General features: G+C 38.5%; 5 protein-coding genes, 1 long non-coding RNA gene, 1 other non-coding gene and 1 pseudogene across 9 annotated transcripts; 2 read left to right on the plus strand and 6 right to left on the minus strand.

Annotated features, from left to right (window-relative positions):
* Positions 1 to 1,427, plus strand: LOC106301324 (zinc finger CCHC domain-containing protein 10). Of its 2 annotated transcripts, none has more exons than XM_013737690.1 (2): positions 1 to 31; positions 364 to 1,427. In XM_013737690.1, exon 2 carries the CDS (start codon positions 401 to 403, stop codon positions 1,250 to 1,252), a length of 852 nt encoding a protein of 283 aa, XP_013593144.1. In that variant the 5' UTR covers positions 1 to 31; positions 364 to 400; the 3' UTR covers positions 1,253 to 1,427. The 2 variants fall into 2 exon arrangements, with proteins under 2 accessions (XP_013593144.1, XP_013593145.1); XM_013737691.1 differs by lacking the exon at positions 1 to 31 and adding an exon at positions 63 to 150.
* A 341-nt stretch (positions 1,428 to 1,768) lies between these two features.
* Positions 1,769 to 11,249, minus strand: LOC106306190 (bromodomain and WD repeat-containing protein 1-like). 2 transcript variants are annotated; one of them, XM_013742708.1, is made up of 24 exons: positions 10,978 to 11,249; positions 9,604 to 9,959; positions 9,246 to 9,412; positions 8,771 to 9,010; positions 8,550 to 8,659; positions 8,382 to 8,459; positions 8,184 to 8,290; positions 7,779 to 7,870; positions 7,571 to 7,695; positions 7,349 to 7,449; positions 7,193 to 7,270; positions 7,005 to 7,083; positions 6,741 to 6,909; positions 6,572 to 6,642; positions 6,156 to 6,236; positions 6,013 to 6,083; positions 5,841 to 5,937; positions 5,601 to 5,660; positions 5,297 to 5,351; positions 4,806 to 5,203; positions 3,037 to 4,731; positions 2,381 to 2,956; positions 2,213 to 2,271; positions 1,769 to 2,142 (listed from the first exon to the last, which is right to left on the minus strand). In XM_013742708.1, the coding sequence occupies exons 2-24, from the start codon at positions 9,951 to 9,953 to the stop codon at positions 1,950 to 1,952; spliced, it is 5,052 nt and encodes a 1,683-aa protein (XP_013598162.1). In that variant the 5' UTR covers positions 9,954 to 9,959; positions 10,978 to 11,249; the 3' UTR covers positions 1,769 to 1,949. The 2 variants fall into 2 exon arrangements, with proteins under 2 accessions (XP_013598162.1, XP_013598163.1); XM_013742709.1 differs by lacking the exons at positions 9,604 to 9,959; positions 10,978 to 11,249 and having other exon boundaries at positions 9,242 to 9,373.
* A 137-nt stretch (positions 11,250 to 11,386) lies between these two features.
* On the plus strand, positions 11,387 to 11,458 carry TRNAH-GUG. Its single transcript has one exon. It is a non-coding gene; the product is annotated as a tRNA-His (tRNA).
* Positions 11,459 to 12,039: 581 nt separating this feature from the next.
* LOC106303169 lies at positions 12,040 to 14,907 on the minus strand (annotated as a pseudogene).
* An 803-nt stretch (positions 14,908 to 15,710) lies between these two features.
* On the minus strand, positions 15,711 to 16,504 carry LOC106304784. The gene is made up of 2 exons (XR_001262831.1): positions 16,290 to 16,504; positions 15,711 to 15,997 (listed from the first exon to the last, which is right to left on the minus strand). It is a non-coding gene; the product is annotated as an uncharacterized LOC106304784 (long non-coding RNA).
* A 1,026-nt stretch (positions 16,505 to 17,530) lies between these two features.
* LOC106303585 (basic leucine zipper 1-like) lies at positions 17,531 to 18,529 on the minus strand. Its single transcript, XM_013739861.1, has one exon. It carries the CDS (start codon positions 18,058 to 18,060, stop codon positions 17,632 to 17,634), a length of 429 nt encoding a protein of 142 aa, XP_013595315.1. The 5' UTR covers positions 18,061 to 18,529; the 3' UTR covers positions 17,531 to 17,631.
* A 2,850-nt stretch (positions 18,530 to 21,379) lies between these two features.
* Positions 21,380 to 22,890, minus strand: LOC106303170. Its single transcript, XM_013739507.1, has 4 exons — positions 22,531 to 22,890; positions 21,895 to 22,146; positions 21,690 to 21,819; positions 21,380 to 21,610 (listed from the first exon to the last, which is right to left on the minus strand). Coding segments are annotated over exons 1-4 (615 nt in total). The 5' UTR covers positions 22,533 to 22,890.
* A 294-nt stretch (positions 22,891 to 23,184) lies between these two features.
* On the minus strand, positions 23,185 to 24,849 carry LOC106302189. Its single transcript, XM_013738725.1, has 4 exons — positions 24,368 to 24,849; positions 24,191 to 24,290; positions 23,710 to 24,093; positions 23,185 to 23,622 (listed from the first exon to the last, which is right to left on the minus strand). Exons 1-4 carry the CDS (start codon positions 24,811 to 24,813, stop codon positions 23,353 to 23,355), a joined length of 1,200 nt encoding a protein of 399 aa, XP_013594179.1. The 5' UTR covers positions 24,814 to 24,849; the 3' UTR covers positions 23,185 to 23,352.
* Between the last annotated feature and the right edge of the window lie 192 nt (positions 24,850 to 25,041).

Genomic DNA, 25,041 nt, shown 5'->3' on the forward strand with positions numbered 1-25,041 from the left:
CTTTTCGTGCCCCCCCCCCCCGTTTCTAATCGTAAGTTTTTCCTTTTATTGTTTTCCCAAGGATTTGTATAGATCTTGAGATTTTGACAAATAGATCGCAATAAGGCTCGTTGCTCATTCTATTCCTAGGATCTTCAACTAGACTTCTCGGTATGTAATCGTAAACACTTAATAGAAATTTAGTTATTCCAAGTTTATGTTTAGGGTTTTATTACCCATTAAATCCTTCGTTGTTCAGATTTGTAACTGATTCTACTTGTTGAAGAGTTACAGATTCTCTTTCCAATCTGTTTCGACCGTCAGTCTCTGAAACTGTCTTTTACATACTTTTGTCTGAACGTATGGTGTTTTCGTTAATTGCAGATAAGAAAGAGTCTTCGTTAGCTCAAAAGAGACGGACATGTCTGAATCAAAGGATGAGAAAGCACAGGTTGCAGCAGACAGGATCAAAGCTGCAGCACTCACCGCTTCCAAAGGCTTAAGCCGCACCCAAGCTGAGCGAGCAGCTGCTGCTGCTTCCAGAAACGTCAACGCTTACGGTCAGAAGGAGGAAGGTCCGAGCAGATGGCAGGAGAAGAGGGAAGCCAAGAGGCAGATGTATCTGATGAGTACCGAGAAAGCTGTGAGGCTTGGGGAAAGGAAAGACAAGTCAGTGTCGGCATCGGTGGTGGGAGGAAGCAGCTTGGCGGCTTCGCAGTGTCAGAAGTGTTTCCAGACGGGGCACTGGACTTATGAGTGCAAGAACGAGAGGGTTTACATCTCTAGGCCTTCGAGAACTCAGCAGCTTAAGAATCCTAAACTGAGGACGAAGCCTTCTGTTGATGATCTTGATGGTGATGATGAGAAGCTAGATGCAGGAAACGGGAAAGATGAAGAAGAAGGTGAGAGGCGGTCGTCCAAGAAGAGCAAGAGAAAGCAGAGGTCGAAATCTGAGTCTGGCAGTGACAGTGAAGCTTCTGTGTTTGAAACAGATAGTAGTGACGGCTCTGAATCGTCTGGAGAGAGTGATTCGGAGTACAGTTCATCGTCTGAGTCGGAGGAGGAAAGGAGGAGGAGGAGGAGAAGGAATAAGAGGAAGAGCAAGAAGAAGCCAAAGCAGAGGAAGGAAAGGCGGAGAAGAAAATACAGCTCTTCTTCATCTGAGGAGGAGTCGTCTGACTCAGAATCAGCTTCGGACTCTGATTCTGATGAAGACAGAAGCAGTAGAAAGAAGAAGAGCAAGAGGCACAGCAGCAACAACAAGCGTCGTTGAATTGGTTTTCAGGGATGATGAAAAATGTCATATGCCTTTTTAGAGTGAATCATTTTGAGCTACATTAGAAACTCTTCCTTTTCTCAAGTTTCAACTTTGCTTTTTCTCAGCCATTTATGACTGTGTTGGTGTTGTAATACAGTGATGGGGTTTGAGAATCTCCTTTTAGTTTCCAGAGCTTAATAGACCCACAAGAAAAATTTCCACCTTTCAAGATCATCCATATCATGTAAACCCCAGGAAAATACAAACTACGAGTAAGTGAAGGACTTGTTTTGTATGTTATTGACTATTGTTGATGTATATAGTATAGGTTAATATAAATACTGTCTAGTATGCTATAACTGTATTTTCCATTAAATTTAGATTTTTGTGTAGTATGAGTATCTTTCTTACCCATATAATGGACAAATGTTCTGTCCATTTGCGTGTAGCGTCCACAAATTAATATCATACTGAAACTGGGTTGGATCATTCAACGGAAGATGGTAGTTCTCTGTTCTCCAAAGCATCAAATGTTTTTGACCTCTCCAATATTTCTTTACTTACAAGGAAAAAACTCCTAATATTCTCTTCATTCATTAGAACTAGAGTTTTTTGAGATAAAAAATTGCTGAAACTCTAACTAAAAATTTGAGAACATGAGAAAGAAAGGAAAAAAAAAGGAGATTTTATCTACATAGGGAGGGCACTACTGCTACGAGGGTAGCGTGCGGTCGAACCATTTAGAGAGATGTGAGATTTTGGCCGCTACGCTTTTATTTCGACCAAAGAAAGTTTCTGCATTGGACAACATAACTGCTACGTCGTGTCTTAATGCTTCCACACTCCGGTAGTAGTTGTTCTCAAGCCTCGATCTGATTACTTCAAGAGACAACGGAACTGGGAACCTGCACATGAGTCCATTATACAAAACCATGTCAGCTTCATCTACCATCAAGAAGTGTTGAAGAAACTTACATGTTGGTGTAGCTGGAGCTTCCCACGGTTTGGTTCAGTTTTTGAAGGCCATAAGAATCCTGAAACCAATTAGTAGATATTGTTTTATCAGGTGAGGTTAGAACTTGGTGGCCAGGATAGACTGGAATTAATATCATGAAAATATTAAATTTGATCAGAATCACAAACCTTGGTTCTTTTATTTGAAGTCTCTAACTTTGTTAAGGCCAAGAGAAGACGCTTTCGTTCATCATCATCAATGTGAGGCTGTTCCCACTTGGTATCAGCATCAAAAAGCTCCCAGGGACTGTGAAGATGCGTCTCAGTCGGATCACTCTTGTATTTAACTGTGTACCTCTCCCACGGACTATCAGGAAAATCAGGTGATTTGGCTTTCACAGCTAAGATCCGTCCTTCCCACCAACTACCATCTTCTTCGCCTTCGTCTCTCCACCAAACCTTACACTTATCCCTGAAAGTCCAGTTCCTCTGTATTGCCGCTTCATACCGACTTCTTTCCACTATAAAATCTGGAAATGTCACCACATCAGGCAATGTAAGTTTGAAAGTTTTGTTGAACACTTCAGAGTTTGGATCGATGACTTTAAGTATCATTTTGCAGCAGCTATCCCCAGAACCAGCAAGTGTTGCGTATTCAAGACTTTCCACTTTACAAATTTCCACCGCCTTCATATTCCCCCCCTTTATTGAAGTCCAAGGAGCCACTTCCCTCGGAGAGCTAAAGTTTAAGTATTCTTGATGCCCCTGAAAGATACGAGTAACAGCCGATATCAAACAAAGGTTGACTAAGCGAGACAACGTATAAGATAACTACAAACACTTACCTGTCGCAAATACGCAACTTCATCCCCCTTTTGTGGGATATAACGAGAACCCTCTTCATGTGTTGACAATGTCAACCAGGATACCTTTTCTGTTGACTGCTGAGGCTTCTTTGTTTCAGCAGGTTTAGTTTCACTAAAAGGATAAGTAGACCTTCTATTCCTTGTTGATCTCAACCGAAGTGTTGCCCCAGAAGTTGATCTCTCTTCTTCTTGAGAGTTTTGGTTTCCGCGTGAATTACTTAGTTTATCTCGGCTGTCTGTCAAACTGCCTTCCGACTTCTCCAATCCATTCGACTCCGTCCCACGGAACCCATTAGCGACAACTTCATGGGAATTAGCGCCACTACTCTGATCCTGACTACAAGAACCTAGACTTATTTCTTGACTAAGAGTAGCACCCCCGTCTGAGTTATTCTTATGCTTTCGTGACTTCAGTCGTCTATAGACAAAATCAAACATCCGTTTAGGATGTGACACATGAACATCATTAGCAATAGAGACAGGGTCACTGATCGGCGGATTTGATTCATGCGCTGAATCATTTCTCAGAGACTGCTCTGTTCCAACCACACCATCATTTTGAGATTCCAATGCCAAATCACATCTAGTGTCTGCAGAACCATCATTTAATGCGACAGAGCCACCATTTTCCTCATTCATTGATGAAGATTTTACTTCTTGCTTCAAAGATGTATCAGGAGCCCTTGAAGCCCTCTTGGAGCGTATCCTCAACGTCCTAGAGAGAGGTGGAAGGCTATCTTTCAGATCATGCAGGGGACCGGTTACATCCTGAGAACATTTAGAAGCACCGTCATCAGCCATTCGACTTGGCGACCCATCCACTATTAGGCATCGTTCATCACCGTTTGGCAAACCATTAGAAATCGCCAAGTGGGCGTCAACTGCTACGCCATCTGTATCTGTTCTTAATTCCAAACAACTAGGTGCTGTAACACCATTATCATGGTGATTTTCATCTTCGTTAACATTTTTTTCTTTTCCCTCTGGCTCAGAGCCCATAAGTCCGTGCGATGATTTTGCTTCACCTCTCATTCGCTTTGATGTACGAGCCTTAACCATTCCCCATTTGACTTCACTTGCATCTAACCCATTAAATTGGTTAGTGTGTCCAAGGTTCTCAGGAATGCTTGAGTCTTCGGCACAGCCATTCCCTAAAGTTGGAGTTGGAACATGAGAAGATGTTCCAGGTAGGTTCTCCAGCAAGGTAAGCTTATCTGAGTTCTTAACAGGAAACCTGACAACCAATCTCTTCCGTTCAGCAGGATGAGTTTCTCTAATATCACACTCTTGAGCCCCATCGTCTGAATCACATACGAGAATGTTTTTCCCTTTTGATTGCTTGCCATGCCCATTTAACAAAGCTACATCAAGTTCACTATCCCCAGTGCCTGAGTCCTGTGTTGTCGATTCACTTTCTGATGACCCACTCAATTCAGAGACATCCTCTTCTTCTTCTGCATCTTTAGATCTACCAGTAATCTTAGAAAACCAAGAGAGGGCATTTTTAGCAGCTGCTCGCCTAGGTCTGGACGATTTAGATTTTGATGATTTTCTCTTCGATTCTTTACGACCATTCCCAGATTTCCTGCTACGTTTGTTCTTGTTTGTAGCTCCTTCAAGCTCATCAACGTTTTTCTTTTTAACACGCCTACCCGAAGAAGTCATGATCCCAGCCTGGTAAAGAGGTAAAAAAGGGATAAGTAGCATATTTAGGCACAAGATCAAGGAAAATATTACAAAATACTCACTCCTGTCTTATGTCTTTTTCTTTTGGATCTTCTAAGGCTATTCTGATTATCACCGTCCTCATCGCTTTCACTTGAACTGGAACCTGACTCACCAGAGGTTGAAGAGTTTAAACATTCTTGCTCTTTTTCAGACGAATACTCTTCTGGCACATTGTATTCGGAGTCATTTTCATCGCTCAAGATATCGACTTCTGGTTCCCACTCCATTACATCTACAAATTCTGGCAACGGTTCAGCTAAGTCTAGATCTGCCAGAGGTGGCATTTGGTAATCTTGATCCAAAGTGATATCTGGCCCTACAGCCAGCTTTAAAGCAGATGGTCGCCATTCTTTGCCTAAGGCGCCAAGTCGCCGTTTCTGAAACATTGTCTGATATGGCTCTTCATATGGAATCATCGCTGGAATTCAGAACGACAGAGAGTGAATAATATGCCCAACCTGAGTAGAAGGATCCACAAATCACTTGTAACCATAGTAAAAGATAGTAAAACCTGAATCACAAAGAGGATCCTCCATATTTCGGCGATAAGGCGGAAGCTGAGATTCCTAAATCAAAGTTTCCAGATGCCTATTAGTGACTAAAATATGCATATAACAAGCAGAATTGCAGAGATAATAGAAACTTTTTATCCAATTTCATAAGTAGAATCACTAGAAGGGTAAAGAAGATAAGTTTCCAAATGCATATTAGTGATTAAACTATGCCTATAACAAGCAGAACTGCAGAGATAAAAAAAATTATTTATCCAATTTTACAAGTAGAATCACTAGAAGGGTAAAAGATGAGCCATTTACCTGGTCAAGGACATTACCATATAGGTCATGAATTAATGGCCGATAATCCCCCAAGAAGAACTGCAAGATCCACAGAGAAATCATAAGGATATTTCATTTCACCCAATATGAAAAAGGGAGATTTATTTTATTCTCCAAGTAACAGAACTAAGAGATATATGTATTTCTGTAGGGTATCTATCAGAAATGTAGTAATTAGAAGTACAGTAACGAAGCTTCATTCTGAAGTTATATAGGTACCTGATCGTATTTAGCGTCCTTTTGAGAATCCCCTTGGCCTGTGCTTAATACGTAGAGTTGGCCCACATCATCTGAAAGTATAATTGACGTTCCATCCCTAATTATAAAGATACAGATTAGCAATCAGATGTAGTAATAGCATTATGAGTACAGAACAAAACTATTTGCTTACGGTGAAAACTTCCCATCGACCAACTTGAAGTGTGAAATCTTGTATGTTTCGATAGGTATGCCTTCCCATATCTAGAAGAAGAGAATAAAGGCTTTAGGAAATACGAAAAGAAGCGATTAGACAGCAGAGAAAGTAAAACTTACATCCCACACTATTGTTTGTCCATCATAGCCAGCACTCATAGCTATCCGAGGATTAAAAGGATGGACGTCCATAACATATGTCTACAAACAGTAAGTATAACATGTTGATAACGGTAATACAAGGTACTAAGGGGGAATCATACCTGGAAAACTAAAACAGAACCAGACAATGTAACAAGGCATAAATGTTAGGAGGCAGAGTTGGGAATGGTAAAAATAGCGTGGAAGCAAATTCATAATCTGCTTAGAAGAAGTATGGTTTTGTGTTCATTTTTATAGGCGTGGGGAATAAATTCTTACTTTTTGCCTTACTTTAAAGTACAGAGATCAAAAGTTTTAACAATTCTTAAACAGTCTTAAGACGGTCAACCAAATCTATGATAGGGGATAAATATACAGAAGGGTCAAGCACTCACAGATGCTGTATGGCCAGTCAAAGAATGTACCAAGCTACCATCAGAGGCATTCCACACGCATATCCTACAATCTTAACATTGGAAGTGATTCTAGTTAGCAAGAGTAGAGCGCTATAAGAAACAGGCATGGATAAACTCTTAGCAATCAAGAGTGTCAAACAAGTGTTACCCATGATAGCCGCAAGGACAAAACGATTATCCAGACTCCAAGCAATCATATTAACCCCACGAGGAGTAGGCAGGATCCTTTGACGTGGCCCGCCTCTAGGAGGTTGAGGAGGCATGGGCGGAGGTGGAACCTTGAGATGATATGCTCGTGTCCATCGGCAGCTTTTCCCCTGAAAGACGTAAACAAAGATCTGGGTTTCTGGTCCGATAAAAACGTACTGAATTAGGTGAAGATCGTAATTATCAAAGCGAAAATAAATGTTACATGTGATCTCCGTGATCTTGGGATCCAAATGATTGCACTACCATCACGAGAGCATGTAACTATGTTATCATGACAGAACCTAGAAAATACATGTGTTATTGAATGTCAAACACAAAACATAGATAAAGGTTAATACTAATAGTAATAGCAATTTGCAAGATTATCTACATGCAACAGATAGCACACACCAGGAATTCTTAAATTTTGGAACACTATCGTCTTTTGAGTAGTCAGTTACGGCAAATTTATATCCTGCAGCACAACCACTGGAAAGCACCACAGCAAATTAGGATAAGACAATGAGGACTTTATAAGAAATGTACTTTCAAAAGCGGTTGGCTAACCTGAACTGAACGTAATTAACATCATTCTCATGTCCAGCCAGAACATCCATCTCATGATTTGGCTGATGATCATCATTATTGATCTTGTTAGCACTCCAAACCTGCGACCAAGGAAACACCTTTTGTAATTAAGTCATCCCTATAAAATTTGGTGGAATGTAACTGTGGATTGGCCAGTTTAAACTCAAATCAAGATACAGTAAGGAAAACATATATCAGTACCGAGTATACTCTAGCAAGAGTGTCAGAGCTGCCAGTGACAAATACAGATCCATTGGCATTGAATGCGCAGCAAAAGATTTGGTGACTCTGCTGAGCATTACTAGAAGAAGGGACATTGTTCTTTCCTGCAATATGTTTCCATAGTCAGTCCAACAGCTTTCAGTAAATCAAAGCAATAATCAATAAGCTTAGACCGTAGAGCTATCACCATCAGGACTAGGAGGCCTAGGGAGATATATTCGCGGAGCAAATTGAGCACCCCGAGCATCCCATATTCTACATGTACCATCATCTGACGATCTGCAGAAATTTAACAAAGGGACAAAGTAGTTTATAAAGATGCCAAATAGAATGAAACACCTTTTCCAGATAAGCAAATAAATCTTAAGACACATTACATAGTAGATATACAATTCAGAGCTCAATAATAACATAACATCCTATATTCCATCTGAAGGAGAGAACGAACTGGAGTGCACTCAACTTTCCAGCTTTGTGGCCAAAAGGTTAATTAATTCAATATTTCAAAACATACTACATAGGCAATAAACTGAAAATCCACAATATGAATTGTGTATAGTGATGCCAAAAAGAACTGGAGAACAATTCTTACGAAAGAAGCTGGTACGGGGATCCAGGTCTGGGACTAAATGCAATAGCAGTAACAGCTCCGGTATGTCCACGAAGTACCGAAACTGGTAAGCCATCTGGCAATCGCCACTAGAAAAAATCCAGACGGTGAACTCGTCAAGGAGGCTACTGTATGGAATTATAGTGGTACCATATACAGAGGACGATATAAGAAACTTACAACGCGGATTACACAATCATTTGATGCGGATGCTATGAAAGTGTTGTTTGAACTCACAGCAAGATCAGTTATGTCACCCTTGCACATGCAGCAGAAACAAAAATTTAAACACCACCTAAGAATACAGTAACAAGATTATAGTAAGCTCAGAGAGTATTTCGAACTCACTTCATGCCCTCGACAGCTGGTCAGGCAGTATGCAGTCTCCATTGACCATACTTTTACAAGGCGATCATCTGAACCAGTGATTACATACCTTCCTGAGCGATCAAATATAGCTGCAGCATATTCATATAGGTTCAGGCATCCAGTTCATCCCAATGATTAGTGTATTATTTGACAACGAAACATAATATTAAGATTCACCTCTAAACAAGTAAATTACTTACCACAGTACACAGCATTTCTGTGTCCACGTACCCTCTTGATGTTCTGCATCTTTTGTACCATTGTAGATGGTTTTGCAATGACATAACATGCTGCACGAATCGATGGGGCTCGATGATGTCTGGCAAAACCACCACCAATTTCCCTCAAACTTAAACCACGCACCTGATCAGCACGCATATGAGGCCAACGCATGCTAATAGGTGGTGGTTTGAGATCACTTCCAACTATGTCCTTGTCATCTGCAAACCAAACGAGGCAGCTTTAGCGAACCAAGATTTTGAAACAGAGCTTCGTAAATGCATAACAAGTCCTAAGTAAATTCTAAGAGAAATTGGTTTATTATAGTTTATGTTCATACATGTATGCTAATATATGTGTGTGTGCATGTGAGAAAGTTTGTGTCTATATTAAGTACACACAAAAAAGACAACACTACACTCGCCAATAAGAAAACAAATTCTAGAAATCACCTACAGCTCAAAAGGGAGAACGAGCCAGTCCCTAAAAGTGTTGGGACACCAGCTGCAATCAGTTTGTTTCCATTTCCATCACCGAGACCGCGTGAGGGAGTAGGCCTACTTGAAACAAAGACTAATTGCTTCAGGAGCTCCACCAAGTGATCTTTTTTTACGTGAGAATACCTGAGGGTGCACAGTAAATGTCATGAAACACGTAAGGATCTCTGGTGGAAAGAAACCTATACAAGTCATTATTAAATATGAAAATACATATGCAATAAATGAATGACCAATGATTAACTTCTTCACATACAAATTCATAAGATTTCCCATAAGTACTACAGTCAGTGAGTGAGAGAAGCTCTACTAGTTACCTCTTGACCAACTCAGCATAGTTTAAAGGAAAGGAATCTCCATCATCATTCTCATCCCCACTAGGCAACCCACTCCTCGAGTACCAAGCATGATATCTTCTGGGAAGAAGCTCATGCTCAAGAAGTTCATGTCGCAACAGTGCATAAGTTCTCTGGCATGGCCCAGAGGAAAGTAAGTGGAGCATCAAAAAGTAAACTTCCCGCATGTCCAAGTCGATGTTAGGTACAACATTTTGAGCAATATCTGGGTCTGCCATCTGCACATTCCCTGGCAATTGTTTAGACAAACTCAAAGGTTTCATCGGGGGAGAGACTGAATCGGCTTTCGGAGTAATTTTCCTAAGAGCCATCAGACCCTGTCAATTTTCCAGATATTGACGTCAGTTATCAACGCAGAGACAACAGCTACAACCCTAAGAGATAGACACAAACTTCAAAAAGATATATTATTTTCAACCAAAAGAGAAGTGAAAATAAGATCCTAAGCAATCTTCTGCTAGCTATACTCTGAAAAACTACAGATAACGTCATCTCTAAGCTATGGGTGTATTAAACAGCCCTAACCACGTAGTTCCTATCAGTTCTTCTGTTAGTTCTACTCTATGGAAAATTAGAGGACAACATCAGAGATCTAGAGGGATCGCAAGGAACGTCGAAACCAATGCATCTCTACACTTTGAGCATACCAAAAATCCTTAACCAAGTAGTTCCTATCAAATTCGTCACACCAAACTATCTAAATTAGTACATGATAAAGAAAAAAAAGCGAACAACTTGGCGTAGTATCATCCTTATACAAATGCTTAACTATGTCTACTCTATCATTGTACAAATGTTTAAAATACAATATTTATCGATCACAAGGATCACCATTGCGCACCAAAAGGGACTTAAAACTACATAACTGAAGTATCCAAGATCACGAACTCCACTGAATAGACTTCTAAAATTATCTTTTACTAAAATATCTAAGGTTCCATAAGAAGTCCTTTCCCCACAACACATATATGAATACATGCCAAAGCTTTTCATGCTAATGTTTTCACCAAATCTACATCAAATCAAAATGTAAGTTAACTTTCAGATAAACAAGAGAGCTTAGAGACTGAACCTGCACCGTGATCCAATGAGAACAACGATCACAAACCAAAACCATAACACATTGTATCTATCCGCAACACTAAAACTCCAAACCCTAAATTCGAAACGCCCGATCTCTAACAACCAGATAAATCCAAACGCAAATTCAATCAAACGTTGCAATACAGAATCCAGATTGGCCACAGCACATGCACAATACCATCGAATAGTTCCTCAGCTTCATCAAAAACCCCTCAAAACAGGAAATAAAAGTAAAAGAAAAGTTCGTCGAACCTCGCGTCTAAGTGTCCAAGAAAACGGCGGCGGTTTTAGTGAGGCGCTGAAACGCTCAGGTTCGTTTGGATTCGGCGGAGACGGGATTGAATCCAGAGTCCCCGAGATAAGTCAATTTAGGTTTCGTTGATTATTCGAAAGGAAGAGGATCAGAATCAAAGAGGCGCGTATAACTGTCAATCTTGTGAGGGTCTGATAGTTATGGTGTTGTTGAGCATCGGGTGTAGAAGGCCAAGGATTTTTTTTTTTGGTGGAGAAACGCACTTGGATAGAAGAAGAAACAGAACAACTAAACGAACTTGGCCCTTTAAACGATGCGTTTTGCTGTTATTTTAGCACCTAGGGAAGGGTTCGGTCACGTGCAATGGTATAACGATAAATTAACTTTGTTTCGGATCTCATCTCAGCAGTGGCTGTAGTTTAGTGGTGAGAATTCCACGTTGTGGCCGTGGAGACCTGGGCTCGAATCCCAGCAGCCACATCTTTTTTTCGGTTATTGAACGTAATCTTACAGATATTGAGTTTCGGGCTCGTGGCCCATGGTTTTTTTGGATAATCTACTTTAATGATTTTCTTTTTTTCTTTTTTTTGATTAATAAAGCCCTTTTAAATTTTATTTATTCGTTATTTTCATGTTTGGAGTGATAATTGATGAGAAATTAATTGACTACATATTTGATGCATTGTTTTCTATAATGAACTTTAATCACACAAGACCATACAACGAATCATGAACACACAAAATTAAAGAGATTGATGAAAGAAAATATTTCAATGCCAGACTTCAAATTCATCAATCTCTTGTTAATCACTCCAAATACATTGCTAGTGCTACCAAACAAATATGTAAAAAAAAAGTCACTGATTTAATTGTTTAGTGATCTTAATGTAACGATAAAAACAGTATGCGTATAGCAAAAAAATAAGTAGAAAGCAAACATAACAAAGGAGAAGAAAAAGCGTATACATGTTTTAGTAACCTCCTAGAAGAATATAAAAGCTAATTTAACTAGAACAATACCAAAAAAAAAAAAAAAAAAAAAAAAAGGCTGAGATGAGTTTTTACTTGGTATACAACACATCTTCCCATGGTGACGGTACAATGGCTGCTTCAACCTCTTCTGATAAAATGTGTGTCCAATCAAACCGATGGAGCGAGCAAGAACAAAGAGGCCATTGAGATAACTAATCTGAACAATCTCGTCTATCTCTTGCTTAGTGAACATCCCACTTCCAGCTAGAAGGTCCAAGAAGAGAGATCTGATGGCTCCATCAACGTTGAGTACGAGGTTGTTCGCCTTTGAGAGCGTGTAGCTTTCCATTGTTACTGCATACTCCATGTACTTCACTGATGGGAAGTTGGACCGAGCAAATTTCTGAAGCAGCTCCACTCTCTTGTCTCTGTTGTCTCTGCTCTTGATCCTACCAAACAGAACTCATGTGAGGTTTCATTTTCGTTTCCTTATTACAAGAAGTGGTTTCTTTTATACTTGTGTCCAATCCCGGGGACTCGGATTCCTTTCTTCTTCATTCCCTCGACGAACTCATAAGGAGTGAGATTCTGTAACAAGCAACCAATTGGAGATCAGAGACTCAAGAACTTATGGTAGTTGCAGTTGGGGAGATGATATAGTATTTTACCCTATCACAAGCGTCCTTGAAGTATCGTGCAGCGTCATCAATGGCACCACCAAATCGAGGACCAATGGTTAATAAACCTGTAGAAAAATTTAACAGTCTTAAAGATTATTATCATTGCACGGCCAAAGAAAACCATTGTGTTTGTTGGAGATGTTGACTGACCTGAGACAAGACTTGAGACAAGGTCTTTCCCTGCTCTTGCTGTTACAATGGTGTTGTGGGGGCCAGAGACACAGCATTACGCATATCTATCTCAGTGCATTTTTTCAAAAGTGGCATAGACCAGAGTTAATCTCACTATACAATAGTATGAGAACATTGTATATTTGAGAAAGAATAGATTCAAAAGCAAAAGAGAGAAGCTGAGATGAGACCTATGAATTTTGTATAGTAACGAGGAAGACTACGTTTGAACCAAAGCAGGGAGATGACATCACCCACTCCTAAGCCTTGTTCGATGATTGAAGACATTGGAACACCAGCATAGCATGGTTCCTCCCCTGCAAAATTAGTGTTGACAATTATAAGAAAATGGACTGAAAGGGGCATATGAATATAGAGAAGACTATGGTTTAGTGTCCATAAGAATACCTCTGTCATCAGAAATGGTTGAGATGATGTGAGTAGGAGCCCGGACTTTCCCGCTCTTAATTGCTGAGCTTAGATCCTCAGGGATTTGTGGAAGAGTGGCTTCCTTTATAGGAGAGACCTTTCCTTCTTCAACCTTTTTAGGAGGAAATTGAAAATGAACACATAAGATTGCAAGAAGAAAAAAAAAAAAGACAATGCCAGCTGGAGAAATACTAACCAGTTTCTCAAAAGTCTCTTTGATTGCAGATTTCAGGGCTTCAAATGAAATGGGAACAATAGCTCCAGCATCCATTGGAGCTTGGTTCTTGGCCTGTGCAGACTCCATCTCGCCACCACTTTTGGCACCCTATCCATAATCATCATGTTCAAATAACTATTTTGATTTGGACAACAGACAAAGATGCATTAAAACTGCAACTTACTGTGCGACCAAACTGTACTTCAGACTTGAAGAGACGTGCACAAGTTCCACTGACCCAAGCAACGACATGTTCATTGACTTTCCCTTGTTTCAAAGCTTCAACAAGAGAGTATTCATCTCTTCCTCCAAGCTCTCCAAGTACCACCATCATTTTAATCTGGAATATAAGTCATAGTTGACATCAAAACTACGCCAGAGGATTGTTACATCGAGCAACAATGTTAAACAGTTGAAGATTAGTATATACATATACTTGTGGGATGTTGTTAAAACGAAAGATGTGGTCAGATAAAGTGGATCCTGGGAACACGTCTCCACCAATAGCAATGCCTACAAAAACAACAATAAAACAATCTTCAGCTTAATATATCATTAGTCTATTGATTAACATTCTTCAAAACTCACCTTCATAGATCCCATCAGTCACACGGGCAACAGTATTGTACATTTCATTAGACATCCCATCCGCAGGAAAAGAAGAGTGATGAATAAAAAAAACTCTCAAACATTCTAAGTTTTATGTTGTTCTTAAAGCCGTCAAATACAGATTTGGAGACAAAACCAACAGATCCAGGTCTGTAGAGCTTGCACTGGATAATGTTATCAATCGTTCATGCAGTGTCACCAATCTTAAAGGCTCCAGCTTGAATACCTCCAACCGTCGCTGGTCCAATCACAACCTGCAAACAACCCCGATCAGTCTCAGAAAATGATTAACTGAAGCTAACCATGAAAGCAACCTTATTGTTAGCACGAGCGTAAGCAATGAGCTGCTTGGTGTCAGATTCTGGAACACCTTCCGCTATTATCGCCACAATTTTGATAGTTGGTTGCTTCAAAGCAGCCATGGATGAAGCAACAGCACTATAGATAGAAACTAACTTAAACAAAACTAACACAAAGAGACAATGTTGATGGAAAGATTCATACGAACCTCCTGAAGGATGCAAAGTTGATGAATACATCCAACCAAGGATGCAAAGTTGATGAATACATCTGCGGTTGGATGCGCAGCGCATGCTGCCTCAATGCTGTATAACAAAAACAAGTTAAAGTTTCTGTCTGATCTTTATATGATATGTTTTATATGATATGTTTTTTGAAAAAGAAACTTACGCGGCGTGAACAGGGATAACGATTTCCTCCTGACCGAAGAAGAGTTTCTGAAAGCCTTCAGAGCCAGGATTTATGATTCCAGCCATATAAGGTGTTTCACATCCTGTGAAAGCAAAGTTTATCTTTGATCTCAACCGATCCAAACCAAACCAAACCAACATAGGACAGTGATAAACTAAAATTGGATATTTGTCTACTGTCAAGTTAACAGTGTAGTTGTAATATCTTTAGATTCAATTCCAGATGACTAGTTCACACTTTATCTTTATGAGATCAAAATTAAGCTAAAACAAAGTGGAGGTTTTTAAATAAGTCAATAACGTAAATAACAAGTAACAAGAGAAGTTGTTTTGAATTGATTTAAAGGCGCTAGTCTAGGGTTTTTTCTTCAGGTATGGAAATCGCAAGCCAAGCAATTCTTCAAGTTCAGTTTATAACAAATCTAAACTCGGATCACTCATGTTGAATCAACCCACTCGGATCACTCATGTTGAATCAACCCACTCTCGTGGTATTGATTCTTTTACAAGTCGGTCTTGATGCCTAAACTCTCGTTTGAATCAAGATGCACTAGCAAGCTTTAGAGATCAAGTCCGATATGTTCACAATACACCCTAATATATACTCTTGCTGACTAGGGATGCAAAGTTCATTCAAATCATATCAAGTTATCAATTAATGACTGGCTAAATTGATTAACCCTAATTCATGCACTAAGTGATCGGTTCAATGCAAGCAATAAGAACATATATGAATGTAGACAATCTTAAGATGACTGATTTATGCTTCAGCTCACGAATCCAAACCCTAGAACCCTAAACTAACTCTGTGACTACTCAGTCATAACACAAGAACAGAGAAGCATGATTTCTGAATAATATTGCATATAATAGATAATAGAAATCAGAGGTCAGGATAATCTTCTCTAGGAGAAGATGGAGCCGTCTCCCTTACAAGTAGCAAATCGCCGAAAACACAAGCTCTCTTAGGTCTTTCTTGCGTAAAAACTAAGGTAGGTCTAAAGTAATAAATAAAAGACTATATATATAGGAGCCACATGCGGCTATATGGAAAAACAGGAAATCTAAGGCAAATCCCGAAATATTTGGAAACTTCTTTTTTTATCTCTGCCGCTGGAGCATGCACTCAGGCTGCTCCGGTCGACTGTTCTGCGCGAAAGACTCCAATTCACACTCTTTTTCTCTTCTTTCCCTCCATCTGGTCTATCTCTCAGCCAATGCAACTCCAGACCTGTAATGATTCAAATGGACTAAAAAAACGCGATAAAACCTTGAAAACTATTATTAAGACATACATATAATGTGCCAAAATCACAAAAAAAAAAGTGAAACTGAGAATCAAAACAGAACAATGATCAGATCCAGAGTTTTGGTTAAACTAGAAGACACGGGCAATGCGTTAACTGTAACAAAGTGTTCCACTTTCAATGTTGAAGACACTAATCGAAAAAAAAAGATTAGAAAAGTCTGCCACTTTACTACATTAACGAATCTATAGAAATGGATAAAGTTTCGAACTTTACCCTCCTCCTCGTAAATATCGAAACTTTGGTATCAAATCTGAATCAAGACAGATCTGAAAGCTAGGAGAGAGGGTGTGGGAGAAAGGAGAGCGGACCTAGTCCGAGGAATAGTGGTGAACTGGTGATAGGATAAGAGTGGTTAAAGAGGAAACAGTAATATAGAAATGGGAAGGAGACAATAAGCTCTCTCTCCCGTAGTGATCATCGACCATGTGGGCGCGCCACATTGGTTAAGGTAGTTAGATCACAACTTCTACCTAAAAAAATGATTTTATCTATTCTTGACACCTAATGTAATGTTTGATTAGTAACAGCGAGTACAGATTAGTGGCTAATTTTTTTTATTAATTATAGCAAAAATATGATTGGCTATTGTTGTAGTTGATTTCCACGGCCGCAATTATACTCACAGCTCTAAATCTGCATCAATCTTGATTTATATTTTTTTTAAAATTCACGGTCTTTTGTTTTAGTCCACAACACTTCTTTAAATTTATGTTTTTATAATTGCTCTGCAGAGACAAATTCTTAGAGCCCAAATTTAAAGACTTTTGAAAGTTAAAAATCTAGAATCAAAATCAAAAAAATCACAGCAATATTTTTACAGCCAAAAAATAAAAATAAAATCACATCTCTTACCAATAACACCCATAGTTTTGTCTTTAAAGCTGTGATGGTAGTTGAAATGTCGCTCTTGGCTTTACCACCTAGTTGTTGGTGGTAAATTATCTGTTTCGTTCGTCTTCAAGAGTCAAGACTAAGCAACGTTTGAGATTCAACCTATTTTTAGCTAGGATTATTAGTAAATGTTAAGCATTCTTTTTCTTTTAATGAGAAACAAGTATCACTCCAAGGACTCTCAGATCTTTTGCTATACCCATAATCTAAACAGAGCGCTAAGAATGAGAAGAGCAGTAGAACTCAACACACAACTTCAAGAATACAAGTATCTTGATTTGAAACACAATTAATCCATTTTTTTGTAGAAATATTTATTAATGAAAATGAAAGTGATAAAAAGTTGTTTAAATCCCCAAAAAATGAACAAAAATTTTAAAGAACAAAACATTAGGATTAAGATGTGAAAACAATATATTAATCTTATGATCAGCAACCGTTAAAGTGGGTAGGAAATCTGATGACGCCACAAACACTTACTTCAGTTATTTGAATAAGAAGTTTTCTCTTAGCTTAGTATCATTTAGAGGTTCCCAGGAGATGTGTGAGAACGAGTTTATGTGTTACAACGCATCAACACGTAACAACTTCCATCAACTTTTTTGAATGTCTGAGGAGAAAACAATTCAATATGATAAGATACAAACTTAAAAATACACAATGCTCATGTTTTGAAGGACGCAAGCGTTTGTAGAGAACCACAGCTATACTCCTGCCATGGTCTACGCCTACAATCTCCAGCCGCTATTTCCACGTTTACGTTCTCGTCGTCGCCGCCACTATGCGTCAGCGTTAAGGAAGTCGTGGCAATCATGTTCTCTAAATCGCTGACATAGCTCAAAAGCCACGTCTTCTCCGATCTCAAAGCAACGTTTTCAGACTCGAGCGAGTCTAGCCTCCGTCTCGCCACTTTGCATCTCTCGTTGTTCTCTTTGATTCGTCTCTCGAGAGTCGAGATCTCGATGATGGTGTCTTCCATTAACTTCTGCTTCTTCAAACGCGACCTTCTAGCTGATTCGCGGTTTGACAACTTGCGTTTCCTCTTCTTCTCATCTATGTCGGAACCTGAACTTGTCTTCTCTGCGTTTGCCATGTTCTTGTCCTAACACTTTGCGGAAAAAAAAAATTGAAAAATAAAATAAAGTTGTTCAAGAAAAGACGTAAAACCAGTGGAGAATCACAACGGATACAGAATGATAAACGAGGAATCTAGAGAACTGGTTCAGACTTCTCATCTCATAACACCGTCCATTGACATTTATCTTTGGTTAATTAATAACAACTCTTGAATCAGACAAAGATCTCAAGAAATTAAACAAGAAGATGTAATGATTATCAGAGAGAGAGAGAAATTAAAAGCGAAATAGAACAAGGAAGAAGATAAGGATAAGATCAAATAAGGGAAGTGGAGATGTTGTTCGTCTTAGATTGCCCCTATTTATAGAAATATATATTATATAGAAAACAATCTCGACGGTCTTCTTATACATTACAGAAGATTATCGAAATAAAAAGGGAGGATTCATCGAATGATGATTCAGAGAAAATTGTATAATGTAGAAATAAAATGGATATTGGAGATTTTTGGTCAATAACATAATAATATTATTCTTTACTTTTTTGGACATGACAGCTAAATATGCGTTGGTCTTGTGCCTTATCCGGCAGACCACTTATTACTATTTGTAGCTTTTTCGTTATGTGACTAGTCGTAGGGTAATTCTAGATATGTATATCCAAGAAAACTGGATTCTGTAACCTTTCTATGTCCTTGTCCAAATTTAATTCCTCGATTGTTCTCCAAGTTGCTTTCCCGCGGCTCCAATGAAAATGGAACACGGCCCGACTGTTCCCTGAACGCTAATAAAAGGTACGAAGTTGGATCAGTACGTACCAGTGGGGTGTGTAGTACGTAGCAAAAGTTATGTTTTTTTTTAACCACAGCAAAAGTTATGTTTAAAAATATTTAGGGCTTCTGCTGTGAAATAGTTACTATTTCTACTGGATTTTGTAACTATTATACTTAAATTGTATTGTTTTAAGACTATATATGAAATAATTGTTGCTAAACAATTGGCCAAGCTACCAAAAAAAAGTAATATGATAACTTTTTTTTTTTTATAACTCTGGTATCTGGGCAGTCACCTTCCCAACTATTCCCCCGTAGGGGGTCCAGCGCCCCAACGGAAGGGATGTTAAATCCGCTGTAGCCGGGGCTCGAAGTCGTGATGGCGGGCACCTCAGCCGAGGTTCCTTTACCACCAGACCACGAGGCCCGGTTATAATATGATAACTTACAACTACACACATCGTTATTCACCAATGCTGACAGACCGTATGAACAAAGTCTTATTGTTATGGAATCCCTTTTAGTTTCTAACTTTCTAGTATTTAATTGTAGCCTTTAATCCACATTAAGGAACGAACAAACCATTTTTAATTGTTTGTTTTTGAACTTCAACCATTTTTAATTATGAATGGGACAAAAAATGTAACCATACGTAAGCTATATCGTTAACTAAACACGAGATTCATTTGGAAGTTTTAAAGATTCAAACGTGGAGCAGTGACGCCAATTTTACTTTGTGGATTTGGAGATTACGCTTAACATGGTTGACAATTTTTTTTAATAAAGAAAATTATCCATCTTAAAGCATATACTCTCCTTTGATTTTTCTTTTGTGCATGACTTATCCAAAATGATTTTCAAATAGAAAGATTGAGAATACAAAGTAAAGAGGTCTGTATTGGTAAGCCCGGCCTACTTTTTCGAATGAAAATACAAAATAAATATTACTAATATATAGTTGAAAATGCAGCATCCTTATCTGCTCACCGATTACTCAATATATTAATATCTACCACAAATAAAATAAAAAATATCCTTAGATGCGAACGTATGATTCTCATCTAACAGTGAATATGTACATGCACTTGGTTGGTTCGCTAGTTTAGAATTTCAGGTCTAATATGTCTTATGTTCGGGTGTGCGTCTTCAACTTTTTGGATTTTAAACAAAATATAAAAATAACATTTAAAACTTAAAAGCTTATGTTCTTTGAAATAGCAGATATGCAACTATTTGGCCGTACATGACTAAGTTTCTTTTTACATTTTGTATGCAAGTTTGTTAAATTTGCAACCATGCATGTAACCACATATATAGAAAACCCATCTACGTGTATTTTATTTACTTTTGCTAGTTGAGTTTTTAGATTGTGTTGAATATTGTATTTTGATCCCTAATGTTTTTCATTGTTTTCTCTATTAAATCCTTCTAAGAGGATTTTAACATGTGTTATCCCTCTTTTTCAGCCCTTGCTAACCGATAATAGACGAGCATATTGAACAGAGTAAACCTTTTGTTTAATTATTCCCAATTGGCCAGTCTCGTGTTGCAATTGATATACCAAACCTAAAATTTATAAACTCTGATGAATAAATTAATGAAAACTTGACTTTAAACGATCCTTGGTAATGAAAGAGGAGATGGAAAATATTTTGGTCTGCCAAAATATTTTAGTGGTTCTAAACAGAAACTTCTTGCATTTATAGGTGAGAAGATGAGCACTCAAAGGTTTGTTTACCAAAAAAACTTTGCTTTGGTGGAAAAAGGAGGTTCTCTTTAAATTTATTGCTATAGTGCTTCCTGTTTATGTTATTTCATGTTTTCGTCTAGCATCATTGTCGAAAGATAATGAGTGATATGGCTAATTTCTGGTGTAATAAATGTGATGAGAGGAGGAAGATTCATTGGATTCTTATGACAAATTGTGTGTCTCTAAAGAGAATGGGGCTTGGGGTTTAAAGATATTGAAGATTTTAACCAAGCTCTCTTAACCAAACAAGCATGGCGGTTACTCAATGAGCCAAACAGCCTGATTGCCACTACAAGAAAACAGGGGGATTCTGATGGCCGAAATCGTCGGAAATTCGTCGGAATTGACCAATTCCGACGAATTTCCGACGAACCCGTCCGTCGGTATCGTTTCGTCGGAAAAAAAAAATTCGTCGGAATTTCGTCAGAACTTCCGACGACTTTCTGACGAATACCGAGAAACGTCATTCTGACGAACTTCCGACGATATTACGATGCAGATACACGAGACCAGAGTTCATCGGAAAAACTACGTACCGATGGAGAACGTTCCTCGGACACTTCCGACGTAGAGTGTCCCTCGGTGGATTCCGATGAAACTTGTTCGTCGGAATTTACCGACGGATATATGTCCGTCGGTATATTCCGACGACCACTGTCCGTCGGTATATACCCATTTATTTTTTTAAATTAATTTTGCATTTTTATATATTTTTTGATATTAATAAATTTAAAAAATCAGAAATTTAAAACTAATAATATTATAAAATTTAAATTCATAAAAACCGAAATAGGAAAAAAACATTCATAAAGTTTAAAATTCATACAAACCGAAATAGTTCCTAGAAGACGTCTCTGCAGTGTCTTCCCTCTCCCAATGAGCTATCAACTGCTCCCACACCCCCCCGTTGATGAACCGTGGCTTCTTGTTCTTCTGCCAAACTGTCTTCCACGCGTTTATCTGCTTTGTGTAAGAGTCCATGGCCTTTTCGTTGAATTTCTTACGGACTGTTTCCGTAAGATCGGAGTGCCAGTTGAACTCTTGCTACAAAACAAACACAATTTAATAAGTAAATATATGTAAAAAAATGTAAAAACTTAAAAAAAATGAAGGGTTACTATACCGCAAACTGACGAAACCACAACTCTCGTTCGTCGGAAGGGATCACACTCCACTTTGGATATCCAAAACGGAGCATGGAGTACATCATCTGGTTGATGCTCCGGCTAATGCCATTTTTCGACTTGGTGAACCTTTAAAAAAAAATACAAGTTAGCAAGTTAATTAAAGCAAAAAATATAACGGTACAAATAAAAAAAAATACTAACCAAGTGCTATGGCCTCGTCGTGGGTTGAGTTGGAGAAACGGGAGATGCTCTCGACCTGGTTGTTGAACCAATAGATGAACCGGCATGACCCCCGGATCCTGTTGAGCAGCAGCGTGAGGGGCAGCGTGAGGGGCAGAGGGAGCTGGAGCGGGAATATATGCGGGAACCGAGTCATGAGACGATACCGATGCACGGGAACCGCTCACCGAACTACGTCGAAGACGGGCTGCGGGGCGGGCTTCATCCTCGGCCCTAAGAAAAAAAAAATTAACCCATCAAACATATTTTCATTTATATATTTACAAAAGGTTTTATAAATGTTTTAAAAAAAACTATTAAACCTTTTATATATATATATATATATGTATACAAAATTATAAAAAATTTATAAATATAGAAAAATGTTGTTAAAATTTATAAATGAAGAAAAATGGTGTTAAATATTTATATTTTTTTCAAAAAAACGTTTTTAAAAATCAAAAAATGTTCCAAAAAAAACTAAAACAACAATCCTAACTTATATATCCTAAACTATCCATTCAATCCTAAAATGTTCAATCAAACAACCTAAAATCCGAGATCAACTTCCAAAACCCTAAACAATTGAAAAAAAAAAGGGTTTGGGATGATTCTTACATGATTTGGGGTTTGGGGAAGAGATAGGAGGGTGAGGAGGGGATTCGCCGGTGAAGAGAGGCCGGAATCGCGGAGAGTCGCCGAAATCGCCGAAATCGCCGGAGAGTTTTGAGAGAGAGAGAGGCCGCGGAGATAACGAAGAAGAAAGGAGGAGGGTTTTTATTTCCGAGGATTCCGACGGACACGGGTTCGTTGGTATTCCGTCGGTATATTTAAAATATACCAAATGCCGATTCGCGAAAATTTTCAAGCGGTTTGGTTCTCCCGGGCTAATTGAAATTCCGACGGAACGTGTCCGTCAGTATTTTCCGACGGACACATTCCGTCGGTATTTTCCGACGGAATTCCGACGACTTAGTGTTTAGGGTGTTGATTTCATGTTTCTAAATGCAAAATCCAAATCTTTGATAATATATATAGTATTTGCATAAAGATTTAACAATAAAAATGTTTTATAACACGATTTTACACAACAATATTTTTTGTAGTGTAAGCTTATATAAATATGATTGTATAAGTATATAATGTTAAGATGAGATGTTATGAAAACAATGATATGCATACATAAATATTTTAATGAGTTGTTATATTTGAACGGTTGCGATCTAATACTATACTAAACACTTATTATGTGTTATTTTCATAGTTTTGGCATCTAAATTTATAGATTTTTATGATTGAAACTTTATAGAAAAACATGTCGTCGGTATTTTCCGACGAAATACCGACGACCTTTCCAATTTTCAATGAAACCCGTTGTCGTCGCTATGTCGTCGGTATATTGCGAGGGATTTCCGACGGACCAATAATAAAAAAAAAAAACTAATCAGAATCTTCTGAATCTTCATCAAACTCCCCAACCTCGGCTTCCGGCTCTGAATGTACGACAGCATCATGTCCAAACACAGTCAAATTCTCAACGAGTTGAACATTTTCCAAATCTTCAACTGCCTGGGCGTTGCTGGTAGACTCTGGTTGCAATGGTTCATCATCATCAGAAGTTCCATCCACTCGTCCTCTTGGGTTGATTTGCGTTACAGTAACCCATGGATCGTCTCTGTACGTCACCCGAGGGTAACTGATGTAGCACACCTATACATATCAATTATACAAAGTATTAGTTCAATATATAACATTAATTAATTATATTGGTAAAAAATTATGAATATATTGACATACCTGATCAGCTTGCGAACCAAGAATGAAGGGATCATAATATTGAAGTTTCCGCCGCGAATGAACTGATGTAACACCAAACGCATCAATCTTCACTCCTCTATCTGGGGTGGTGTCATACCAATCACAATAGAATACTACACAACGCAATCCAACCATTCCAGGAAATTGGATTTCCAATATTTCTTTTATGTTGCCGTAGTAGACATCGTCACCAGAAGAAGATGAAACACCAGCATCATATGTTGTCTTAGAATGACCTTTCTTTGTGAATGCATATCCTCGCGTACAAAATTTAGGATATGATTTGACCACATAGTTTGGTCCCTGCACAAATTCGCGTACCCAATCATCGAACACAAGACCTCTGGCCAAACCATCATTCACCTATAAAAAAAAACATATATGATTGCAAAATTAATTAGTTTATATATATTAAATTTAAACTAATCATTTGCATAGGGTAATATGATATATGACTCACATAACTACGAAGCCACGCAGCAAATCCGTTATCTCTAAGTTGTCGAAGCTCATCTTCTGTTGCATGCCTGTGAGTCATACGCAACTCCGCCATATATACACTATATACAAAAATATTATCAATATGAAATAAATTTATTGAATATTAATCTAACAATAAATGAATAAATATTTTTACCTCTCATATTGTAGAACATCTTCACAGTTGGTGAGCAAATATGTTTGTAAATGAGCGTTCTCAGTGTCCGTAAGTCTCCGCTTCGTGAATTTTCCACTAAGTCGTCCTATTTCCTTGAACATGCTTGGGACAGTAACATGATATGTTGCTCTCTCCCCTCTATCATCATGCCGAGCAGGTCTTCGGTGTTTTGTTTGCACTTCTGGTGGAAAATAATTTTCAGCAAAGATTGCAGTTTCTTCATTGATCACCTGTGCCACTATAGATCCTTCCACCCTGCTTTGATTTTTGACCATCTTCTTCAGATGATGCATATAACGCTCAAAAATATACATCCATCTGTACTGCACAGGACCACCAAGTTCCAATTCTCTTGCGAGATGAATAGCAAGATGTTCCATTACATCAAAGAATGATGGAGGAAATATCTTCTCAAGGTTGCACATGCTGACTGGTGCGTTTGTCTTCAAATTATTAATACCCTCTTCGGTGTGTTTTTTTGTAGTGTGCTAGACTTTATAAAGGAAGATACCTCGCCAACAAGGATTTCCTTGAATGTCGGAAAGGCTACAGACACTACAAGAAAACATCACCTTAACGAGGGCGGTTTTCCTCGTTATTTCGTCGTAAAAGAGGCTTTACGACGAAATAGCGAGGAAGCGCGTTTGCTCGTT

This window comes from Brassica oleracea, chromosome C7, assembly GCF_000695525.1.
Source record: "Brassica oleracea var. oleracea cultivar TO1000 chromosome C7, BOL, whole genome shotgun sequence".
Taxonomy (NCBI): domain Eukaryota; kingdom Viridiplantae; phylum Streptophyta; class Magnoliopsida; order Brassicales; family Brassicaceae; genus Brassica; species Brassica oleracea.